The 23,226-nt window shown below is 44.9% G+C and overlaps 1 protein-coding gene across 1 annotated transcript in view; it reads left to right on the plus strand.

The window, feature by feature from the left end:
* The window catches only part of RABGGTA (Rab geranylgeranyltransferase subunit alpha), a 170,413-nt gene extending 152,301 nt beyond the window's left edge, over positions 1 to 18,112 (plus strand). The window contains exons 16-17 of the mRNA XM_075318985.1: positions 12,027 to 12,114; positions 17,907 to 18,112. Coding sequence (XP_075175100.1) covers positions 12,027 to 12,114; positions 17,907 to 18,055 — 237 coding nt within the window. The 3' untranslated portion in view covers positions 18,056 to 18,112. The remainder of the gene's footprint in view (positions 1 to 12,026; positions 12,115 to 17,906) is intronic.
* The last annotated feature ends 5,114 nt before the right edge of the window (positions 18,113 to 23,226 follow it).

Below are 23,226 nucleotides of genomic sequence, written 5' to 3' on the forward strand. Positions count from 1 at the left end.
CCGCGCTAGATTACTACAGTCCCCGGCTTTTGCGGCCTAGTTCGTATCGTTCCCGCCCCCAGACCTGCCAGTCAGGAGGAGGGCGGGACGCTGTACAGACCAGCAGCGCTAAGAGCTGGAGTCTGTTTTACATACTCCAGCCCTCACACTAGGCACAGTGGGACGCAGTTTCCCGCACTTTTGTTTGTGACGCCCACGGTCCGCCCCTCTTCACAGGACGCCGGCAGCCATTCCTGCCTGCACGCTGAGCTGCAGAGGGGAGACGGGGAGACTCAGACAAGGGATTCTACGACCTCACACCCGCTTTTCAGCGGGCGGTAAGCAGCCCTCAAGGGCTCTCCCCCACTTGTGCCATAGTGTACTTTGTATTTTGTGCTGGCAATACTTTGCACTGTACAGTCGCTGGTGATTTTCTGCTATATACCCTCCTTAGATTTCTCAAGGAGACAACAGCATGTCGTCCGCAAAAAGCAAAAGTGCCAAGGCACGGACTTTATATGCTGCTTGTACCGCATGTGGGGCTACTCTACCGGCAGGTTCCACTGACCCCCATTGTGTGCAGTGCTCGGCCCCTGTGGCAATTGCTCAGCCGGAGCCACTGCTAGAGGTGACCCAGGGAGAACCACCTGTGAATGCTGTCCAGGTGACAGGGACGGAGTTTGCAGCTTTTGCTGACAGATTGTCTATGACTATGTCTAAAATTCTTGAAACATTGCAGTCTAGACCAGTAACTCAGACCATGGGCACTGTTGATTCATTGCCACCTTGTCCCCCTCAGCTAGACCACTTCCTAGCTCCGGGGGTGTCACATGCACCCCAGGGTGACGGCTCTGACTCGGACGACAGTCCCAGACAACCTAAGCGGGCTCGCTATGAGCGACCCTCAACTTCATCACACTGGTCAGGGTCCCAGCGGGACGACTCTCTGTGTGATGAGGCGGATGTAACTGATCAGGAGTCTGATGCTGGGGCCGCTCTCAATCTAGATACCCCGGATGGTGACGCTACAGTGAATGATCTTATAGCGTCCATCAATAAGATGTTAGATATTTCTCCACCAGCTCCTCTTGCGGAGGAGGCAGCTTCACAGCAGGAGTAATTCCATTTCAGGTATCCCAAGCGTAAATTAAGCACTTTTCTGGACCACTCTGACTTTAGAGACGCAATCCAGAAACACCACGCTTATCCAGATAAGCGTTTTTCCAAACGGCTTAAAGATACACGCTATCCTTTTCCCCCTGACGTGGTCAAGGGCTGGACACAGTGTCCCAAGGTGGACCCTCCAATCTCCAGGCTTGCAGCCAGATCTCTAGTTGCAGTGGAAGATGGGGCGGCACTTAAAGATGCCACTGACAGACAGATGGAGCTCTGGTTAAAATCCATCTATGAAGCGATTGGAGCGTCGTTGGCGCCAGCATTCGCAGCCGTATGGGCACTCCAAGCTATTTCAGCTGGCCTTACACAGGTCGACACGGTCACACGTACATCTGCTCCGCAGGTGGCACCCTTGACCTCTCAAATGTCTGCATTCGCGTCTTACGCGATTAATGCTGTCCTAGACTCTACGAGCCGTACGGCGGTGGCGTCAGCCAACTCTGTGGTTTTACGCAGAGCCCTGTGGTTGAGAGAATGGAAGGCAGATTCTTCTTCCAAGAAGTGCTTAACCAGTTTGCATTTTTCTCGTGACCGATTGTTTGGTGAGCGTTTGGATGAAATCATTAAACACTCCAAGGGTAAGGATTCATCCTTACCTCAGCCCAGACAAAACAAACCCCAACAGAGGAGGGGACAGTCTGGTTTTCGGTCCTTTCGAGGCTCAGGCAGGTCCCAATTCTACTCGTCCAAAAGGACTCAAAAGGATCAGAGGGGCTCAGATTCTTGGCGGACTCAATCACGCCCAAAAAAGCCAGCCGGAAGAACCGTTACCAAGACGGCTTCCTCATGACTCTCAGCCTCCTCTCTCCGCATCCTTGGTCGGTGGCAGGCTCTCCCGCTTTGGCGACATTTGGCTGTCACAGGTCAAAGACCGTTGGGTGAGAGACATTCTGTCTCACGGGTACAGGATAGAGTTCAGCTCTCGTCCTCCAACTCGCTTCTTCAGCACTTCCCCACCGCCCGACCGAGCCGATGCTCTGCTACAAGCGGTGTCCGCTCTAAAGGCGGAAGGAGTGGTGACTTCTGTTCCTCTTCAGGAACAAGGTCACGGTTTTTACTCCAATTTGTTTGTGGTGCCAAAGAAAGACTGGTCGTTCCGTCCCGTCCTGGATCTAAAGCTGCTCAACAAACACGTAAAAACCAGGAGGTTCCGGATGGAATCTCTCCGCTCCGTTATCGCCTCAATGTCTCAAGGAGATTTCCTAGCATCAATAGACATCAAGGATGCTTATCTCCACGTGCCAATTGCGCCAGAGCATCAGCGTTTTCTACGCTTTGTTATAGGAAGCGAACACCTGCAGTTCGTAGCTCTACCTTTCGGGCTGGCGACAGCCCCTCGGGTCTTCACCAAGGTCATGGCAGCAGTAGTAGCAGTCCTGCACTCGCAAGGTCACTCCGTGATCCCGTATTTGGACGATCTACTTATCAAGGCACCCTCTCAAGAGGCATGCCAACACAGCCTGAACGTGGCACTGAAGACTCTCCAGAGTTTCGGGTGGATTATCAACTTTTCAAAGTCAAATCTAACCCCGACCCAATCACTAACATATCTTGGCATGGAGTTTCATACTCTCTCAGCGATAGTGAAACTTCCACTGGACAAACAGTGCTCGCTACAGATAGGGGTGCAATCTCTCCTTCAGGGCCAGTCGCACCCCTTGAGGCGCCTCATGCACTTCCTAGGGAAGATGGTAGCAGCAATGGAAGCAGTTCCTTTTGCGCAGTTTCATCTGCGTCCACTACAATGGGACATTCTCCGCCAATGGGACGGGAAGTCGACGTCCCTCGACAGGGAGGTCTCCCTCTCTCAGGCAGCCAAGGAATCTCTCCGGTGGTGGCTTCTTCCCACCTCATTGTCAAAAGGAAAGTCGTTCCTACCCCCATCCTGGGCGGTGGTCACGACAGATGCGAGTCTATCAGGGTGGGGAGCAGTGTTTCTCCACCACAGGGCTCAAGGTACGTGGACTCGGAAAGAGTCCACCCTTCAGATCAATGTTCTGGAGATCAGAGCAGTCTATCTTGCCCTACAAGCCTTCCAACAGTGGCTGGAAGGCAAGCAGATCCGAATTCAGTCGGACAACTCCACAGCGGTGGCATACATCAACCACCAAGGGGGAACACGCAGTCGGCAAGCCTTCCAGGAAGTCCGGCGGATTCTGACGTGGGTGGAAGACACGGCATCCACCATATCCGCAGTTCACATCCCAGGCGTAGAAAACTGGGAAGCAGACTTTCTCAGTCGCCAGGGCATGGACGCAGGGGAATGGTCTCTTCACCCGGACGTGTTTCAGGAGATCTGTCGCCGCTGGGGGATGCCGGACGTCGACCTGATGGCGTCACGGCACAACAACAAGGTCCCGGTTTTCATGGCACGGTCTCACGATCACCGAGCTCTGGCGGCAGACGCCTTAGTTCAAGATTGGTCGCAGTTCCGGCTACCGTATGTGTTCCCACCTCTGGCATTGTTGCCCAGAGTGCTCCGCAAAATCAGGTCCGACTGCCGCCGCGCCATTCTCGTCGCTCCAGACTGGCCAAGGAGGTCGTGGTACCCGGATCTGTGGCACCTCACGGTAGGCCATCCGTGGGCACTACCAGACCGTCCAGACTTGCTGTCTCAAGGGCCGTTTTTCCATCTGAATTCTGCGGCCCTGAACCTGACTGTGTGGCCATTGAGTCCTGGATCCTAGCGGCCTCAGGTTTATCTCATGAAGTGGTTGCCACCATGAGACAGGCTAGGAAGCCATCCTCCGCCAAGATCTACCACAGGACGTGGAGGATATTCCTATCTTGGTGCTCTGCTCAGGGAGTTTCTCCCTGGCCTTTTGCATTGCCTACTTTTCTTTCCTTCCTGCAGTCTGGGTTGGAAAAAGGTTTGTCGCTTGGCTCCCTTAAGGGTCAAGTCTCCGCGCTATCCGTATTTTTTCAGAAACGCCTGGCGCGACTTCCTCAGGTACGCACGTTCCTGCAAGGGGTTTGTCATATCGTCCCCCCTTACAAGCGGCCGTTGGAGCCCTGGGACCTGAACAAGGTTCTAATTGCTCTCCAAAAGCCGCCTTTCGAGCCTATGAAGGAGGTTTCCCTTTCTCGTCTTTCACAGAAAGTGGCCTTTCTAGTGGCGGTCACGTCTCTTCGGAGAGTGTCCGAGCTGGCGGCGTTATCATGCAGATCTCCATTCCTGGTGTTTCACCAGGACCAAGGTAGTTCTGCGTCCAATTCCAGAATTTCTTCCCAAGGTGGTATCTTCCTTTCATCTCAATCAAGATATCACTTTACCGTCTTTGTGTCCGCATCCAGTTCACCAATTGGAAAAAGGTTTGCATTTATTGGATCTGGTGAGAGCACTCAGGATCTACATTTCCCGCACGGCGCCTCTGCGCCGCTCGGATGCACTCTTTGTCCTTGTCGCTGGTCAGCGTAAAGGGTCGCAAGCTTCCAAATCCACCCTTGCGCGTTGGATCAAGGAACCAATTCTTCACACCTACCGTTCTGCTGGGCTTCCGATTCCATCAGGACTGAAGGCCCATTCTACCAGAGCCGTGGGTGCGTCCTGGGCATTACGGCACCAGGCTACGGCTCAGCAGGTGTGCCAGGCGGCTACCTGGTCGAGTCTGCACACTTTTACCAAGCATTATCAGGTGCATACCTACGCTTCGGCGGATGCCGGCCTAGGTAGACAAGTCCTTCAGGCGGCGGTGGCTCACCTGTAGGAAAGGGCTGTTTGACGGCCCTATCACGAGGTATTCTTTTACCCACCCAGGGACTGCTTTTGGACGTCCCAATTGTCTGGGTCTCCCAATTAGGAGCGACAAAGAAGAAGGGAATTTTGTTTACTTACCGTAAATTCCTTTTCTTCTAGCTCCAATTGGGAGACCCAGCACCCGCCCTGTTTTCTTAGGAAGTTTGTTTTTTTCGGGTGCACATGTTGTTCATGTTGAACAGTTCAGTTCTCCGAGGTTGTTTCTCGGGTTGAATTTGTATTTAAAACAGTTATTGGCTTTCCTCCTTCTTGCTTTTGCACTAAAACTGAGGAGCCCGTGATCCCACGGGGGGGTGTATAGCCAGAAGGGGAGGGGCCTTACACTTTTAAGTGTAGTACTTTGTGTGGCCTCCGGAGGCAGTAGCTATACACCCAATTGTCTGGGTCTCCCAATTGGAGCTAGAAGAAAAGGAATTTACGGTAAGTAAACAAAATTCCCTTCTTTTATACTTACCTGTCTCTGCCTCTGCTGTTTTTTCCGGGCCCACTCATTTAGCTCATACATATTCACTGCACTCACTGTGAACCTGGAAGCAACAGCAGCTCGGGAGACATGTAAGTACCGTATTTTTTGGACTATAAGACGCACCGGACCATAAGACGCACCCTGGTTTTATAGGAGGAAAATAAAATTTTAAGCAAAAAATGTGATCATGACATACTGTTATGGGGCAAGGATCTGCTGCTGACACTGTTATGGGGGTAATGTCCCCAAATTCTCTACTAAGGTACCCCATCCTGGTAATGATCCTCCTGCCTTGTATATACAGTATATGTCCCTCATCCTGGTATAACCCCCATCCTGCTCCTATACCCCCATCCTGCTCCTATACCCCCATCCTGCTCCTTTACCCCCATCCTGCTCCTTTACCCCCATCCTGCTCCTTTACCCCCATCCTGCTCCTTTACCCCCATCCTGCTCATTTACCCCCATCCTACTCATTTACCCCCATCCTGCTCATTTACCCCCGTCCTGCTCATTTACCCCCATCCTGCTCATTTACCCCCATCCTGCTCATATAACCCCCATCCTGCTCATAATATACCCCCCCATCCTGCTCATAATATACCCCCCCATCCTGCTTATAATATACCCCCATCCCTCTATACAACCCCATCCTGCTAAAGACCCTCATCCTGGTATAGGGGCCCGCATCCTGTAGCACATAAAAAAAAAATAACGTTCATACTCCCCTTACCTCACTCCCTGCAGCATCACTTCTCCTGTATGTGCCAGCAGCAGAGCCGCAGTGTGGAGCCGGCCACGATCCCTGCAGCACCGCGATGTCCTCCTGTCTGTGCCGGCTGCGTGTGGACACGTGCGCACAGTGATGATGGCATCGCTGTGCACACTGCTAGTCTCCACACACAGCCGCCTGCGGCACAGACAGGAGGACATCGCGGTGCTGCAGGGATCGTGGCCAGTGAGTTATACTGATTCACTGCACCCCGCGCTGATGATGATGCGCGGGGGGCAGTGAATACAGCCGCACATGATCACTCCAGGCTGTAGTTGCCAGGGTTGATAATGCAGCAGGCTGTTTACTATGCGCGCACCCCCCGCCCACCTGTCAGCGCCGGCTTCAGTGCTGAGGGATGATAGGCGGGAGGATGAGCGTGCATATTAAATGAGCGGGTCCACGTGGTCACGGCAGGCTGCTACAGCCTGCTCGTGCCGCCGATGACCCGCTCCACCGCAGCATCCTCATTCCCCGGAGCCCTACATTCAGACTATAAGACGCACCCCCCCCACTTTCCCCCAACATTTGGGGGAAAATAAGTGCGTCTTATAGTCCGAAAAATACGGTATACCAGCTCATGCTGTCCGTGTGCTATTCGGTTGTCACACGGATGTCGCACAGGGACAGCACACTGATGACACTCACATATGCACCTTCACCACAGACCATCACACACGTGCATTTAATGCATGGATGTGTGGAAGAGGCCTTAGATGTATCTGCTGAATGCAAGATTTTATCTACATAAGAGAACATGTCTGAAAATGTAATGTATTATTTTAAAGCCCTACCAACCCCAACCATAATTGGTTCTTACCCTCAAAAATGCCCTGTCAGTCCTGCACTGCATCTCCGCTGCTCGCCATGAATCTCAGTTTACAGGGTTACAACCTGTCTACAATATGTGACTGCTGCAGCCAATCACTGTCCACCTCAATACAATTGATGAGACCAGTGATTGGCTGCAGCACAGCATATTATAGACGGGACACTTCATTGCAGCCATGTAAACAAAAAACAATGTGGAGCACTGGAGAGGTGGCACTGTAGGGGCTTCAGCTGGTAAGTGATGAATTAATAACTCAACATATATATATATAATATATATATATATATATATAATATATATATATATATATATATATATATATATATATATATATATATATATATATATATATATATATATATATATATATATATATATATATATATATATATATATGTGTGTGTGTATATATATATATATATATATATATATATATATATATATATATATATATATATATATATATATATATATATATATATATATATATATATATTATAATATACACATACATACACAGTGGAACCTTGCTTAACGAGAACAATCCGTTCTGGGAGTGCGCTTGTTAACCAAGTTACTCATTCAGCAAAGCAAGATTTCCCATAGGAAATCGTTGCAATGCAGACAATTTTCGTTCCACAACGTGTTGTATGACCCATCATGCTCCCCTATTGTGCCATTCTACACATGCACAAAAACACACAAGCACGCACTCACATATTATGCTCACCTTACCTTCCGTTCCATCGCCGGTCTCCTGGGATTTGCTGTTCACTAGTACGGGCTCTGTATCTGGTAACCATCACGACAAGGGAGGAACTTCCACACCCAGAGCGCTGACGTCAAAGGCAGGAGCCGCTTGCCTCTGATTGGTCAGCGCGCTGCCTTTGAGTAGTGGCTGACAGCCAAAGTTCCTGCCTCATCGCGATGCTTGCGGATACACATCCTGGAGCGGCGAACTACAGGACCCAGGAGACCGGCGATGGAACGGAAGGTACACATAATATTCTCACCTTACCTTCAGTTCCATCGCCGGCCTCCTGGGTCTTGTAGTTTGCCACAAGGATTCCTCCCTCGTCGCGATGTACCGGCGAACTACAAGAACCATGAGGCCGGCGATGGAAGGTAAGGTGAGCATAATACTGTGTGTGTGTGTGTTTGTGCGTGCTTGTTTGTGTGGACTGCAAGAGTGGGTTACAGCGCGGTCAATGTACGGAACCGGAAGTGTGTGCGGTGAGTATTTCGCTTGTACAGCAAGGCTTTCTCGTAAACTGAGCTACAAATTTACAGAAAGCTTTGCTTGTTAAGCGAAATTCTCATTAACTGGGTAACTCATTAAGCAAGGTTCCACTGTATATTATATTATATTATAATTTACGTTCAATGTACTGACTACAATTGCCAACCCTTGTTGTACTGAACTGATAACCTCACACATGCCTATAAGGCAGTTAGTTCAGGTCAGGAAACCAGTAGTCAGACAAGGAATGTCAAACCTTGGGCAGCATGAAGCAGCCACTTTTTTTTTTCTTCATTTCAGCCAGGTATGTCTAATTCTGAAACCCTGCAGCATTCAGAGAAAATATACATTTAAAGGCCGGCTTCTCCTCACTCCGTGCCCCTTAAGTGACAGGTCTCTAGAAGTAGTCACTGAAGCGATAGGGTAACTAACTGGCTTTTACCTGCCTGAAGTTATGGAGCTGGTCTTCTATTTATGCTATCCATAGTTTGGGCAGCATGAATCAGCTGTCAGATTTATAGTGGAAAAAATCACATGAAAAGTTACCAGCTCTTTGTACATTAATATCTGAAAGTTATTAAACTGAATGTACAGTCTTCCAAAGCTCTGCAGAAGAAGACATGAGCCTAACAAATCAGCAGAATGAATTTTGATTACTTTAGGAAGTGAAGTATAATAACGCTACTGCTAAATTCATATGCACTTTGTTTTTGCCATTTTTTTTCCAATGTGGTTTTAGGGATATATTGCACTTCATGAAAATACTGAATGCTCAAGTACCCAGATAAATTGCAGCATCACTTTATCAATGATCATTTAGGATCTGGTTGATTTTCATACACAAAAACTGAAGAGTTAATGTGATTTTGCAATGGAAAAATTAATGGTCATAACATTTTTCTTTTATGAAAATGCCATTTGTGTTTTTCATTGTATTTTTATGTGATTTACTGCAGATTTCTGATGCTTTATAACTAGCATGTGAATTTAGCCTAATTACTGGAATCATCCTTCATGATGAGTTAGTAGCATCATATTCAGCTGCCACCTACAGTTGAAACCAGAAGTTTACATACACTATCTAAAAAGACACATCTGCATGCTTTTCTCACTATCTGACATGAAATCAGAATATATCTTTCCCGTTTTTAGGTCAATTAGGAACCAAAATTATTTATATTTGCCAAATGCCAGAATAATGAGAGAGAGAGAATGTTTTAAGGCATTTTTATTACTTTCTGCAAAATCAAAAGTTTACATACATTTCATTAGTATTTGGTACCCTTAAGCTATATGACTTGGGTTAAACATTTTGGATATCCTTCTGTAGCACCCCTGAAACCCTCAGGGCACTACAGGGAAATGCATCCTCTTGGGGATGCAGGACCTACCCCCTGGGACCTGGAGTACCAGTGCCAATTCCATCAAAACACGACCAAAATCCTAGTTCTCCACTCCACACTGGGCATAGAGGGTTAACCACGTAAGGGGATGGTTGCCATGGGAACGAGTCCCTGGGTATAACCAGCCTGGTGGGAGGGGTCAGCAGTTAGAGAGAGTGAGTATAGAGAGGGTAGCACACAGGAGAGGTGTGCGGATGTGCCTTAGCTGGGTCCGTGTGACGGTGACCCCAGGGGCACAGGAGAGAGGTCGCCAGGATGGGTACCGGAGGTACCACTGGGACCGGAGCATGAATGGGGCACAGGGTTCTAGGTCAAGCGCAAGTTTGACTGTTTGGCAAATACCTGCCCGGTGAGGACACCTTCACGGACTTCACCGAACCAAATAATCCGGGGGGCATCAGCAGTAAACTAGGATCGGGGTTCGGACGCTTACTTCCCCACAGGGTCCGCACTGCCCGCCGTACGGAGAAGGAGACTGTACCCCAGAAGGGACAGTCGGGGCCCCCAAATGCTCCACGCTACAGGGACCCAATCAACTGAGAGTGCCAGGGACAGAGCAACCTGGGTCACTACATTGGCACTGGTCCTCTAAGGGACCTGAACCAGCAACCCCTGGGTCCACAGTGAGTAGAGACTGTTAAAGACAACCTGGTGTGGTCTCCGTCATTGCCCCCTTTACATCTCTCAGGCACAGCCCTACCTGCGGAGGGCCTACCGTCACAGCTTCCACTACTACCAGCCCTGGGAGTACCCACATTCAGCAGCGGCGGTTCTCCATCCTTAACCGCAACCCGCAGGTGGCGTCACATGATGAAAACTCTTATCTCCCCTGTAAATAACCCCCATTTAACAAAAGGGGACCAGAGCACGAGACCAGGCAATGGCCACCAGAGTGACATTCCCATTTGTTACTGCCCGGGACAGAATACCCCCTTCTCTGGGCACTACACTTCCACAAGCTTCTCACAATAGTTGGTAGGAATTTGGACTCATTCCTCCTGACAGACCTGGTGTAACTGAGCCATGTTTGTAGGTCGCCTTGCTCGCTCCTGCCTTTTCAACTTTGCCCATAAATTTTCAATAGGATTGAGATCAGGCCTTTGTGATGGCCACTCCAAAACATTGACTTTGTTATCCTTAAGCCACTTTGTAATCATTTTACAGTATGCTTTTGATCTTTGTCAATTTGGAAGCCCAAGATTTAAGTTCCCTGCTGATGTTTTGAAATGTTGCATCAGTATTGCCAACATAATCTTCTTTCCTCATGATGCCATCTATTTTGTGAAGTGCACCCATCCCTCCTGCAGCAAAACAACCCTACAACATGATGCTGCCACCCCCATGTTTCACAATTGTGATGTTGTTCTTAGGCTTCAAAGCTTCTCCCTTTTTCCTCCAAACGTAACGATGGTCATTATGGCCAAACAGTTACATTTTAATTTCGTCAGACTACAGGACATTTCTCCAAAAATTAAGTTGTTTCTTCCTGTGTGTATTTGCAAACATTAATCTGGCTTTTTTATGTTTCTTTTGGAGTAATGTTGTCTTCCTGGCAGATTGGCCTTTCAGCCCATGTTGAATTGACACAGTACTCGTTTCACTGTGAAAAATTACACAATCTACCAGCTTCCTCCAGCATTGTCACAAAGTCTTTTGCTTTTGTTCTTGGGTTGATATGCACATGTCTGACCAAAGCACGTTCATCTCCGGTACACAGAACCTCTCTTTCCTGAGCGGTGTGATGGCTGGACAATCCCATCTTGTTTGGATGGATGTTTGGAAGGATGAACCAGACTTGTACAAGTTTACAATTCTCTTCCTGAGATCTTGCCTGATTTCTTTTGCCTTTCCCATGATGCTACACAAAAAAAGTGTGTTTCAGGTGTGCACTAAAATAATTAACTCAAATGTTGCCAATAAACCTGTCAGAAGCTTCTAAAGATATGACGTGATCCTATGGGCTGTCCCATATTGTTTAAAGGCATAATACTTTTAGTGTATGTAAACTTTTGACTTTGCTGAAAGTAGTAAAAATGCTTTAAAACATTCTCTTTCTGGCAATATTTGGCAAATATAACTAATTTTGGTTCCTAATTGACGAAAGCGAAAGATTTATTCTGATTTCAAATCAGGATAGTGAGAAAAACATGCAGATGTGTCTTTGCAGATAGTGTATGTAAACTTCTGGTTTCAACTGTACATGTTAATTTATTCTCAGAGACCTTGCAATTACAGTGATTAGTTTCAGCATCCATCCATTCAGACCCAGAGATTTTTGGCAAGCGACCAGATTTCAGAAACCATATGTAATCTGGTGCCTCCTGTGAATCACATCCACACTGAACTGCTCTGAACTCAGCTCATTTTCTCATTTGCACTAATTCTTGTTAATTTTTCTAAGGTGCTGGAAGTGGACAATAATGAAATTTCAGATCTCGAAGGAGTGTGGAATTTGCCAAAGCTTGAAGAAATGTCTTTGCAGTATAATAGTATCCTTTTTTAAATTTAACTGTTTCATTTTAGGTTCCAAATTATCCTCTGCCTTTCCTTAGATTGCTGTCTTAATAGGGAATAACAATTAATTTCTGCCTCATTGTGACTGGTTGACTTTTTTTTTTTTTTTCATCCATACAGTGTGTGTGCTTATGTGTGTAATATATATTGTGTGTGTATATATGTGTGTATATATATATATATAGATATATATGTATGGACATATATATATATATATATATATATATATATATATATATATATATATATATATATATAATAAATGTATTTTTTATTTAAACTTCGTTTATTGACAAACTTCACAAGAATAGATAACAGTAACAAAAATATGTACGAATGACACAATATTCCTTTGCGAATACAGAATGTTTCTTCAATAAAACATCAAGGATATAAGCTGAGAGAAAAACAACTTAGGTGTCATGATTCCAACCATTGTTTAAATCTCGCAAAAGCAATTAAAGGGAAGGTGTCGTAAAAAAAAAAATTTTTCAATACCTGAAAAAATGTACAGTATTAATGTTTTATTGTTTTTTGTTTAAATATAATTTTTTTTTAATTGAGTAAAATATAAAAAAAAATTAAAAAGTTTGATATTTTCCACTGTTAAACACTTGGGGGAGCAGCTGCTGAAATCCTACAGAAATGCCACTGTAGAAAAAGCCTGGATTACAGCTGCAGTAAAGTGGGCAGAATCTGCTCTCCTGTGTGTGTGTGATGTCGCAGCTCCCCCTCCCAATCTGGGTGTTTCCAAGGGATAACAGAGAATGAAGTGTAGGGACACAGTGCAGAGCCATTTTGTTGGTGACCAGAAATGTCTAAAGTGTCACCAAGGACAGCTGTAGTATCACACAGGATCGGATTAGATACACTGCTCAGCAGACAGTATCACACAGGATAGGATTAGATACACGGCTCAGCAGACAGTATCACATAGCACAGGATTAGATACACGGCTCAGCAGACAATATCACACAGGACAGGATTAGATACACGGCTCAGCAGACAGTATTACACAGGACAGGATTAGATACACGGCTCAGCAGCAGACAGTATCACACAGGATAGGATTAGATACACGGCTCAGCAGACAGTATCACACAGGATAGGATTAGATACACGGCTCAGCAGACAGTATCACACAGGATAGGATTAGATACACATGTGCAGACAGTATCACACAGGATAGGATTAGATACACAGGCCTGCATACAGTATCACCGGTTCACACACAGGCCGACAGGTGGCAGGAGGAAGGAGGGGGTTTGGAGACGGTAGCGGCGGCACTCACATGCAGAGGCACACAAACGCACACACAGCAGCGGCGGCGGGGGGCAAAGCAGGGGCTGGGTAGACCGGAGGGAGTGTCATTGGAGACGGTAACAGCGGGGGGAGGGGCGGCGGCAGCAGTAGCGGTGGTTGGGTAGAGCGGAGGGAGGGGGTGTCACTGGAGACGGTAACGGCGGGGGGTTGGGGCGGCAGCAGTAGCGGGGGGAGAGCAGGGCTGGGTAGAGCGGGGGAGGGGGTGTCATTGGAGACGGTAACGGCGGGGGGAAGGGAGGGTAGGCGGCCCGTACTCACACATCCCGGCGGTTGACAGGGGTGAAGTGGAGCAAACCGCATAGCTGTGAGCTCCACAACGATGGCGCCGATCTCCTCCCTCTGCTGTGATCTGGACAGCCCAGGGGGCGCGTCCAGGTCACAGCAGACGCTTACTGTAACGTTACTAAATGGGGTCGGATCCCGACCACTGTTCTCTATGCACAGGGGCTGCCATAAAGACGTTAGACACACAGCAAATCCAGCATGACAGCCCCCAGTGCCTTTAGTAAAATTAGAATTAAATAAAAACTAAACAAGCAGTGATTTTCATTTTGTATTAAAAATACTTTATTTCATAATCGCTATTTTTAATACAAAAATAAAAAAACGCGTCACCTTCCCTTTAAACTAATACAGTCATGACAAGACAGTAATAGTTAAGAACAATTTCCCGACCCCCCCCCCCCCCCCGACCCCCCGCCTTCTTAAATCTATTACTATAGTAAACTAACAGAAACCCAATCACAAGACACAAGGAAAAGAAAAATGCAACATCTGTTGGAACACCAATGCGAGTATGGTAACTGAGAGGAAGAAAGGAAGAAACCCATGTAGCGTATGGCTGCGCTTGCATCTGGGACAAAGTGGAAGATAATATTAGCACAAAGTTTGGCATTGTGGTGACTTCCACCTATTGTCCATATGTCTGAGCTGTGACCGTGAGTAAGGATGAGTTCCAAAAATCCCAAATCCTGTCGAATTTCAGCGGGCAACCTCTATTTTGATAGACAGTGCTTTCATAGGGTATTACAGAATTAACCAGTTTGATCCATTATCGTAAAGTCAGAGAAGAATTCCCCATCATCTCAAGGCCAGAAGTTTGTGTGCCAAAAACAGAGCTTCCCGCAGGAAGATTTTAATGTAGTGTTCCCAGGCACCCTCTTTAAGAACCCTAAATAAACAGACTAACAGGTCTAAAGGGATTGGGATAGAAATCAAGGATGACAATAGGGAGGTTGCCAGAAGGCCATGACTATCGGACAGCTCCATATCATATGTTGCATACAGTATATTTGCATGAATAAGTTCCCACACTTTTAAATATCTATGGAGAAATTTGTGTTGTACTAAATCATTAGCAGTCCTTCAGGTTCTCATGAATAATGTGTGCAGCGCCCTAATGAGTTTCTGCAGCTGCTTAGCATAAGGCTTGTTTTATGTACAACATAGGAGCTCATTAGTAATGACTACTCTGATACATGAGAGCTGAGAAAGGGAGTCATCTGGTTCAAATTGGAACTGGGAATATACTGTCTGGCACGGAAAGAATCCAGGGAGGGAATGATTATGTATAGATTTAATTCAGTGAAGTAGATCACTGAAACTTACTTAATAGAACAAGCCAAGAACTGTGGTGTAAGTACTAGAAGTTACAATGATGACCCTAAATTTGCCTTGGGTCTTCAAAATCAGAGCTAGGTCTGCCCCACCTCTTAGATAAAAAAGGAGCGGAAAAAAGAAAAATATATGTACTAATATATATAGATGGATAATGAATGTGTTCATAATATATATATTTATATATATATATATATATATATATATATATATATATATATATATATATATATATATATATATATATATATATATATATATAAAATACACACACACACACATTTACAGCTCTGGCAAAAAATGTTAGATTTGTTAAAAATTTTCAGTTTTGTGATTTCTCTTTATAGGTATATTTTTGAGTAAAATGTAAATTGTTCTTTTATTCTATAAACTACTGACAACATGTCTCCGAATTTCCAAGCAATACATTTTGTATTTTGTTTTCTGAAAATGAGAAATGGTCAAAATAACAAAGAAATGCATTGCTTTCAGACCTGAAATAATGCAAAGAAAACAAAGTACATAATCATTAAGAAACAACAATACTAATAATGTTTGAACTCAGGAAGAGTTCAGCAATCAATATTTTGTGGAATAACCATGATTTTTAATCACAGCTTTTATGCATCAGGGCATGCTTTCCACCAGTTTTTCACACTGCTTTTGGGTGACCTTATGCCACTCCTGGTGCAAAAATGTAAGTGAGAATTTGGGGGACATTACTCCCATAATACCGTGTTTCCCCGAAAGTAAGGCCCTGTCTTACATTAATTTTACCCCCAAAAGTCCCACCCTGCCTTACTTTCGGGGGAGGCCTTACATTGGAAAAAAAAATAACACCCCATCCTCCCCCCTGCAGCCTCCCCATTGTTTGAAAGTCCGGCATCCACCCCATCCTCCCCCCTGCAGCCTCCCCATTGTTTGAGAGTCCGGCATCCACCCCATCCTCCCCCCTGCAGCCTCCCCATTGTTTGAGAGTCCGGCATCCACCCCATCCTCCCCCCTGCAGCCTCCCCATTGTTTGAGAGTCCGGCATCCACCCCATCCTCCCCCCTGCAGCCTCCCCATACAGTGGTTCTGCCCCCCACTCTGCCACCACACACACTGACACATACGGTACCGGTACAGCCCCACACGGCACCCACACACATATCGTACCGGTACCGTACACACACACACACACTGACACATACAGCCCCACACGGCACCCACACACATATCGTACCGGTACCGTACACACACACACACACACACACTGACACATACAGCCCCATACGGCACCCATACACATACCGTACACATACCGTACACACACACGTGTAACTTACCGTTACTTTTTTTCTGTTTCGATCTCCTCTGCGGTGCCGGGCTGACGATTCGGATGCCGGGGACGCTGGACCAATCGGAGCGAGCCTGCAGGCGGTGACGTCGCGGCTGATTCGGCCAATCAGCTGCGAGCCGGCTGACTGGCCAATCACAGCTCGAGCTGATGGCCAGCAGGGAGCCTGTGACGAACAGGCTGATCGGCCAATCAGCATCGAGCAGGAAGGTATCGAGCAGCATCGAGCGGTAAGTTCCTGTACTTTCCCCAGGGCCCCCACCCATATGCGGCCATACTGTCCCCAGTGACCCCACCCATAGGCGGCCTTACATTCCTCGGGCCCCCCCGCTACCCTGCCTTACAAACGGGGGGTGCCCTACATTGGCGGACCCCCCCGAAACCCCCACCCTGCCTTACTTTCGGGGGGTCCTACTTTCGGGGAAACTCAGCAGCAGATCCTCGCCCCATAACAGTGTGTCATGACCAAATTTTTTGCTTAAAATTTTATTTTCCTATTTTCCTTCTCTAAAACCAGGGTGCATCTTATGGTTCGGTGCGTCTTATAGTCCGAAAAATACGGTATATATAAATTTCTCAACACATTCATCCATTTACTCAGAGAGACCGTTCCATTTTTTTAAATTTATCACTGTAGTTCCTCAATGGGATATCAACCTGCTTTCATTGGATCACTTGTATTAAATACTGCAATGGCTGAGCTTTGCATGAGGACAAAAGTGGCAGTGACTGAGGCATTTAGCAGACCCGCCTTCCATAGTAATCATTCTTTCCCTCCTCCCATTGTGTCATGGGGCTGATGGGAGCACGGATCGCCGCAGATGCTGCTATGTAACACAGCTGGCATATGCCTGGTATGAATCGAGCATAGCTCATGTCGTAGTTTCATATTCTCCTTAGTGCTTAGGTCATTAAGGAGTTAAGTCGAGGACAAAAGTGTATCCACCAGAAAGGAGACGTATAACTCATAACCTCATAGTTTTCTTTCCTTTTATAATCCGCTTCTATCTTTGCAATGAAAAACTTTAGGCTGAGTTCACATGTCCAGTGATCATCTGTTAGAACAGAGCCAGCGGCGATCCGCTGGCAAAAAAGTTCTGCAAACACAACTTTCTTGTCCGTTTTGAAACAAATAAGCTGTATCAGTTTTTAACATAGAAGTCTATGGAAAACAGATTCATTAGTGGTTTGCTATTTATTGTCCATTTTAAATCTGATCCAGTAAGAAAAAAACGGGTCCTTTACAAATGCAAGAAAAACAGATGGCTAGATAACAATCCGAAAAACATCTGTTTTCCATAGACTCCCATGTTAAAAAAAATAAAAATAGATACAGGTCTGGGGATCATACCGTATTGTTACAGCTGAGGCATTTAGCAGGCCCGCCTTCCATAGTAATTAATTGGCATTAATTGATTAGTTATATTGTATATATTCTTGTGTAATTGTCAAAAATGTAACTTTGTTTTACTTAACTACATATCTTAGAAATACAGAGTGCTTTGAACCTGCAATCTCTTTGTAGCTGTCCTCGACTATCAGTGCTGCGTTTACAAGGAAACCCTGTCTGTGAAACAACAGATACCCAAGAACAGCTGAAATCTCTTCTACCACATGTGGCCCTTATTGAGATGTGACATATTTATTATGACAGTTATTATTGTCATGTTATAAATTAAACTATTTCTGTTGTATTTTTGGATGTTTTTTTTTAATAGAATCTGGAACTTTACACTTCATGAGCAATACATCATTCTGCCAACAAAAGACCTAGGAGAATTGTGAATCTTGAAGAAACTTGTCTCACTTGTACATAGCAAAATTTTACCTAATCAAGCCTCCACTGATAAACAGAAAAAATAGTAAACAAAACTTTAGGCTGGTCAAGACTTAGGGGCACTTTGCACACTACGACATCGCAGCTGCGATATCGGTGGGGTCAAATTGAAAGTGACGCACATCCGGCGTCGCAGGCGATATCGTAGTGTGTAAATCCTTTATGATGCGGTCAACAAGCGCAAAAGCATCCAAATCTTATCATCGGTGTAGCGTCGGTCATTTCCATAATTTCGGAAGGACCGATGTTACGATGTTGTTCCTCGTTCCTGCGGCAGCACACATCGCTGTGTGTGAAGCCGCAGGAGCGAGGAACATCTCCTACCTGCGTCCTGTGGCCCACGCCGGCTATGCGGAAGGACGGAGGTGGGCGGGATGTTTACGTCCCGCTCATCTCCGCCCCTCCGCTTCTATTGGCCGCCTGCCGTGTGGCGTCGCTATGATGCCGCACGACCCGCCCCCTTAAGGAGGCGGGTCGCCGGCCAGAGCGTCGTCGCAGGGCAGGTGAGTGCATGTGAAGCTGCCGTAGCGATAATATTCGCTAAGGCAGCTATCAAAAGATTTCGCAGCTGTGACGGGGGCGGGGACTATCGTGCTCGGCATCGCAAGCATTAGCTTGCGATGTCGTAGTGTGCAAAGTGCCCCTTAGACTCAGTTTGTCTAAATACAGTGGGTGAAAAAAGCATTGAACATGTCATCAATTTCCTAAGTAAATATATTTCTAAAGGTACTATTGACATTAATTTCTTACCATATGTCAGTAACAACCTATCTAATCCATACAGGCAAAGAAATCAAACCATAGATGTCCATAAATTAAGTTATATGTAATAATGAAAATTGACACAGGGGAAAAGTATTGGACACATGAAGAAATAGAGGTGCAAAAAGTCATGGAACGTACTGACACCAGCTGAAATGTATCCGTAATTAGAAAGCCATCCTGTAACTTAGTGAAAAATATCAGCTGGTTCAACTGATGGCCTATAAAAAGTGTCTCATTACCAAGGTGCTATACACAAGAAACATCTTATGATGGGTAAAACCAGTGAGCTGTCTCAAGACCTTCATAACCTTAATGTTGCAAGACATACTGATTGCATTGGTTACCGAAGAATTTCAAAACTACTGAAGGGTCCAGTGAGCAGTGTTGTGGCCATAATCCAGAAGTGGAAAGCACATTGCACTATAAACCAGACACTGCCAGGTGCTCCCCGCAAGATTTCAGACAAAGGAGTGAAAAGAATTATCAGAATTGTCCAAGAGTCACCCACCACCTTTTAAAAGATACAGAAAGACATGGAATCAGCAGATGCAATTGTTTCAAAGAAAACCATAAGATGTCTGAATGGTTAAACACGTGGCCAACCAGATTTAATGTACCTAGGACGGAGTAATACATGTAGTAATTGATGCATATACATTAAATGGAAGTAAACTCGGGACTACAGAATAGGAGGACTTGGGTATTCTGTTTTGAGTACTGCTGCTCAGCTTACTTGTAATGTAAAACAGCTGCAAAAGCAAACAAGATTTTAGGGTGTATAAAAAGAGATATTAGATCCCTAAGTATTGTTACTCCTCTATAAATCACTTGTATGGCCACATCTGGAATATGGGATCCAGTTTTGGGCTTCTTATATTGAAATGGATAGTCAGAAGTTAGAGTCTGTACAAGGCAGGAAGGCAGGAAACTAGATTAGTACAAGGAATGGAAGGCCTCCCATATGATGAGAGGTTAGAAAAGTGGTGCTTGTTTAGAGAAGACGTCTCAGTGGAGATCTCACTTATAAATACATGTGTGATCAATACAAAGGACTGGCACATGATATTCCTTCCAAAGACAATACTAAGGACCAGAGGGGCATTCACTGCGGGTGAAAAAAAAAAAGGTGAATCTGGCAGGAAAAGTTTCTTTACAGCTAGAGTAATCAGACTGTGGAGTGCTCTACCACAAGAGGTAGTAATGGCAGATACTATAACAGCTTTTAAAAAAAGGGCTGGATGATTTTCTCACTACACACAACATTGTGGGTAATAGATGACTTAGTGACAAATTGTATATTTGGTGGAGGAAAGTTGAACTTGATGGTCTTAGGTCTTTTTTCAACCTATATAACTATGTAATAAATAATGCACTCAACCTCCATGGCCTGTATGCACGCTCACCACACAAGACTCCATTGCTTAACAAAAAGCATGTTCAAGCGCATTTAAAGTTTGCTGAACCACATTTGGACAAGCCTGTGAAATACTGTGAGAATATAATCTGCTCCGATAAGACCAAAATTGAACTCTTTGGATGCAATAATAAACACCAAGTTTGGAGGTTAAAAGGCACTACATATCACCCCAAAAACACCATACCAACAGTGAAGTTTAGAGGTGAGAACATTATGGTGTTGGGCTGTTTTTCAACATAAGGTACTGGCAAACTTAATTGTAATTAAATAATTTGCCATATGTCTACTTTGCATCAACATCATTTTTTTAAAACATTTTTTTGTTGTTAAAGTTTAGCAGCATTTTTTCATTTTTCCAAAATGTACAAAACCTATTTTATTAAGGACCATTTCACATTTGATGGGTTTTTTAGGAGCCTATATGTAAGAAAACACCCCAAAATGACCTGATTTTAAAAACTTCACCCTTCAAGGTATTTAAAATTGTATTTAGATAGTTTGTTAAACTTTCAGGTGCTTCACAGGAATTAACACGGAAAGAAAAAAATGATTTTCCACAAAAATATTACTTTAGCCCCAAATATTTCATTTTCATAAGGATAACCGGACAAACCGGACTATACAATTTGTTGTGACATTTCTCTGGAGCACGAAGATTCCCCCTTCGTGGTCGGAAACTATTTTGGCTCGGAAGTGCAGGAATACAGTATATTGGGGACACCCTATTGCATTTGCCTGGCCCCATAGAAGCCAGAATAGTAGAAACGCACACATTTGACCCCATTTTAGAAACTAGACCCCTCAAGGAATCTCTGTAGGGATGTGGTAAGCATCTAGAACACACAAGTGGGTCACAGAATTTTATAACATTTGAATATTAAAATGTAAAATTATATTTTTTCCACAAAAATTTTACTTTAGCCCCAATTTTCTCATTTTCCCAGTAGTAGCAGGAGAAAATGGACCACGCAAATGGCAGTTTCTTCTGAGTACATGGTATGTGGTCATAAACTACAGTTTAGGCACACGATAGGGCTCAGAAGAGACGGTGTGCTAATAGAATTTTCTAGCTCAATTTTGCCAAAACAGCACAAACACCCCACAAGTGAATCCATTTTTTTAAACTACACCCCTCATGGAATTCATCAAGGGGTGTGGTGACCATCTTGATCTCACAAATTTTATAACATTAGGATGTGAAAATGAAAAATGCTATTTTTTTTTCCACAAAAATGTTACTTTGGTCCTAAATTTTTCATTTTCACTTGAGTATGGGGACAAAATGGACCCTACAATGTTATGCAATGTCTCCTGAGTACGATGATTGTGCATATAAGGTCAGAAACTACTGCTTGGGTGCACAGTCGAGATTAGAGGGGAAGGAGTGGCATTTGAAATTTGAAGTGCCAATTTGGCTAGAGTAGATTCTGAGCGCCATGTTGCAGTCAAAGAGCCTCTGACATGCCAAAACAGTGTAAAAAAACAAACAAGTGACCGCATTTTGGAAAATCCACTCATCAAGGAATTCAGATTTTCTAGAACCCACAGGTGCTTCACAGAACTTTAATATTAGGATGTGTAAATAAAATATTTTTTTTTACATAAAAATGTTGCTTTAGCCTCATTTTTTAATTTTCACAAGAGTATTAATTTTTTGTGTGTTTTCTCCTGAGTACGATGATACCCTATTTGTCGTTGGAAACTACTGGTTGAGCACATGGCTGGGCTCGGAAGGAATGGAGTGCTGTTAAGAATTTTGGAATGCTATTTTAGCTGGACTATAGATGCTAAACAGGAGAAACCTCTCTCATGTGAACCCATTTTGGAAACTACATCTCTCAAGGAATTCATCTAGAGGTATTTTTACTCCCAGGTGATTCATCGAATTGTATTACCATTGTTTTTCAAGACAATATTGCTTTGGCCCCTAGTTTTTAATTTATTTTAATTTTCAAAAGGGCTAACAGGAGAAGACTGATGGTACAATTTGTTTCACAACATCTGAGTACATGAATGCCTTATATGTAGCTGAAAACTACTTTTGAGGCACAAAACACGGAAGGGAAGGCGTGCCATATTGAGTGCAGATTTTGCTGGAATGGTTTGGGTACTATGTCATATTGGAGAGCCCCTGAGGTGCCAGAAAAAGAACTGAATCCCCCTTAAGTGACCCAATTTTGCAAATTACACCCTTCAATGAATTAGGGGTGCAGTGTCCCTATCGACACCACACGTGTGTTACAGAATTGTATACCATTTGGTGAAAAATTAAAAATAATTGCAACTAAAATTTTGTTTTAGTCCCAGAGTTTTCACATGAGGGAAATGGGTAAAAGTGACACCCAAGTTTGTTACACAATTTCAGCTGAATGTGACAATAGCCCACATGTAGCTCTACAGAACTGTTTGACTTCCCGACAGGGCTTAGAAGGGAGAAGGGCTATTTCACTCTGGAAACACAGCTTTTCCTGAGGGGGACTCTGTCGCCAGGTTTTTGCTACCCCATCTGAGAGCAGCATAATGTAAAGACCCTGATTCCAGCAATGTGTCACTTACTGAGCTGTTTGCTGTCATTTTGATAAAATCAATGTTTTCTCTGCTGCAGATCTAGCAGTTATACACAGCTCATGAATATGATGTACTACCTGGCAGCATGGCAAGTAGTCCTAATGGTAATCTGCTAATTAAACAGTGATTTAGAAAAAGCTACACTACGCAGCCCAGTTGTCACGCTCCGAGATGGTGAAGTCTGAAAGCACTGCGTGATACTGGCACTTAGTCCTACAGGC

This window comes from Anomaloglossus baeobatrachus, chromosome 1 (assembly GCF_048569485.1).
Source record: "Anomaloglossus baeobatrachus isolate aAnoBae1 chromosome 1, aAnoBae1.hap1, whole genome shotgun sequence".
Lineage (NCBI taxonomy): Eukaryota > Metazoa > Chordata > Amphibia > Anura > Aromobatidae > Anomaloglossus > Anomaloglossus baeobatrachus.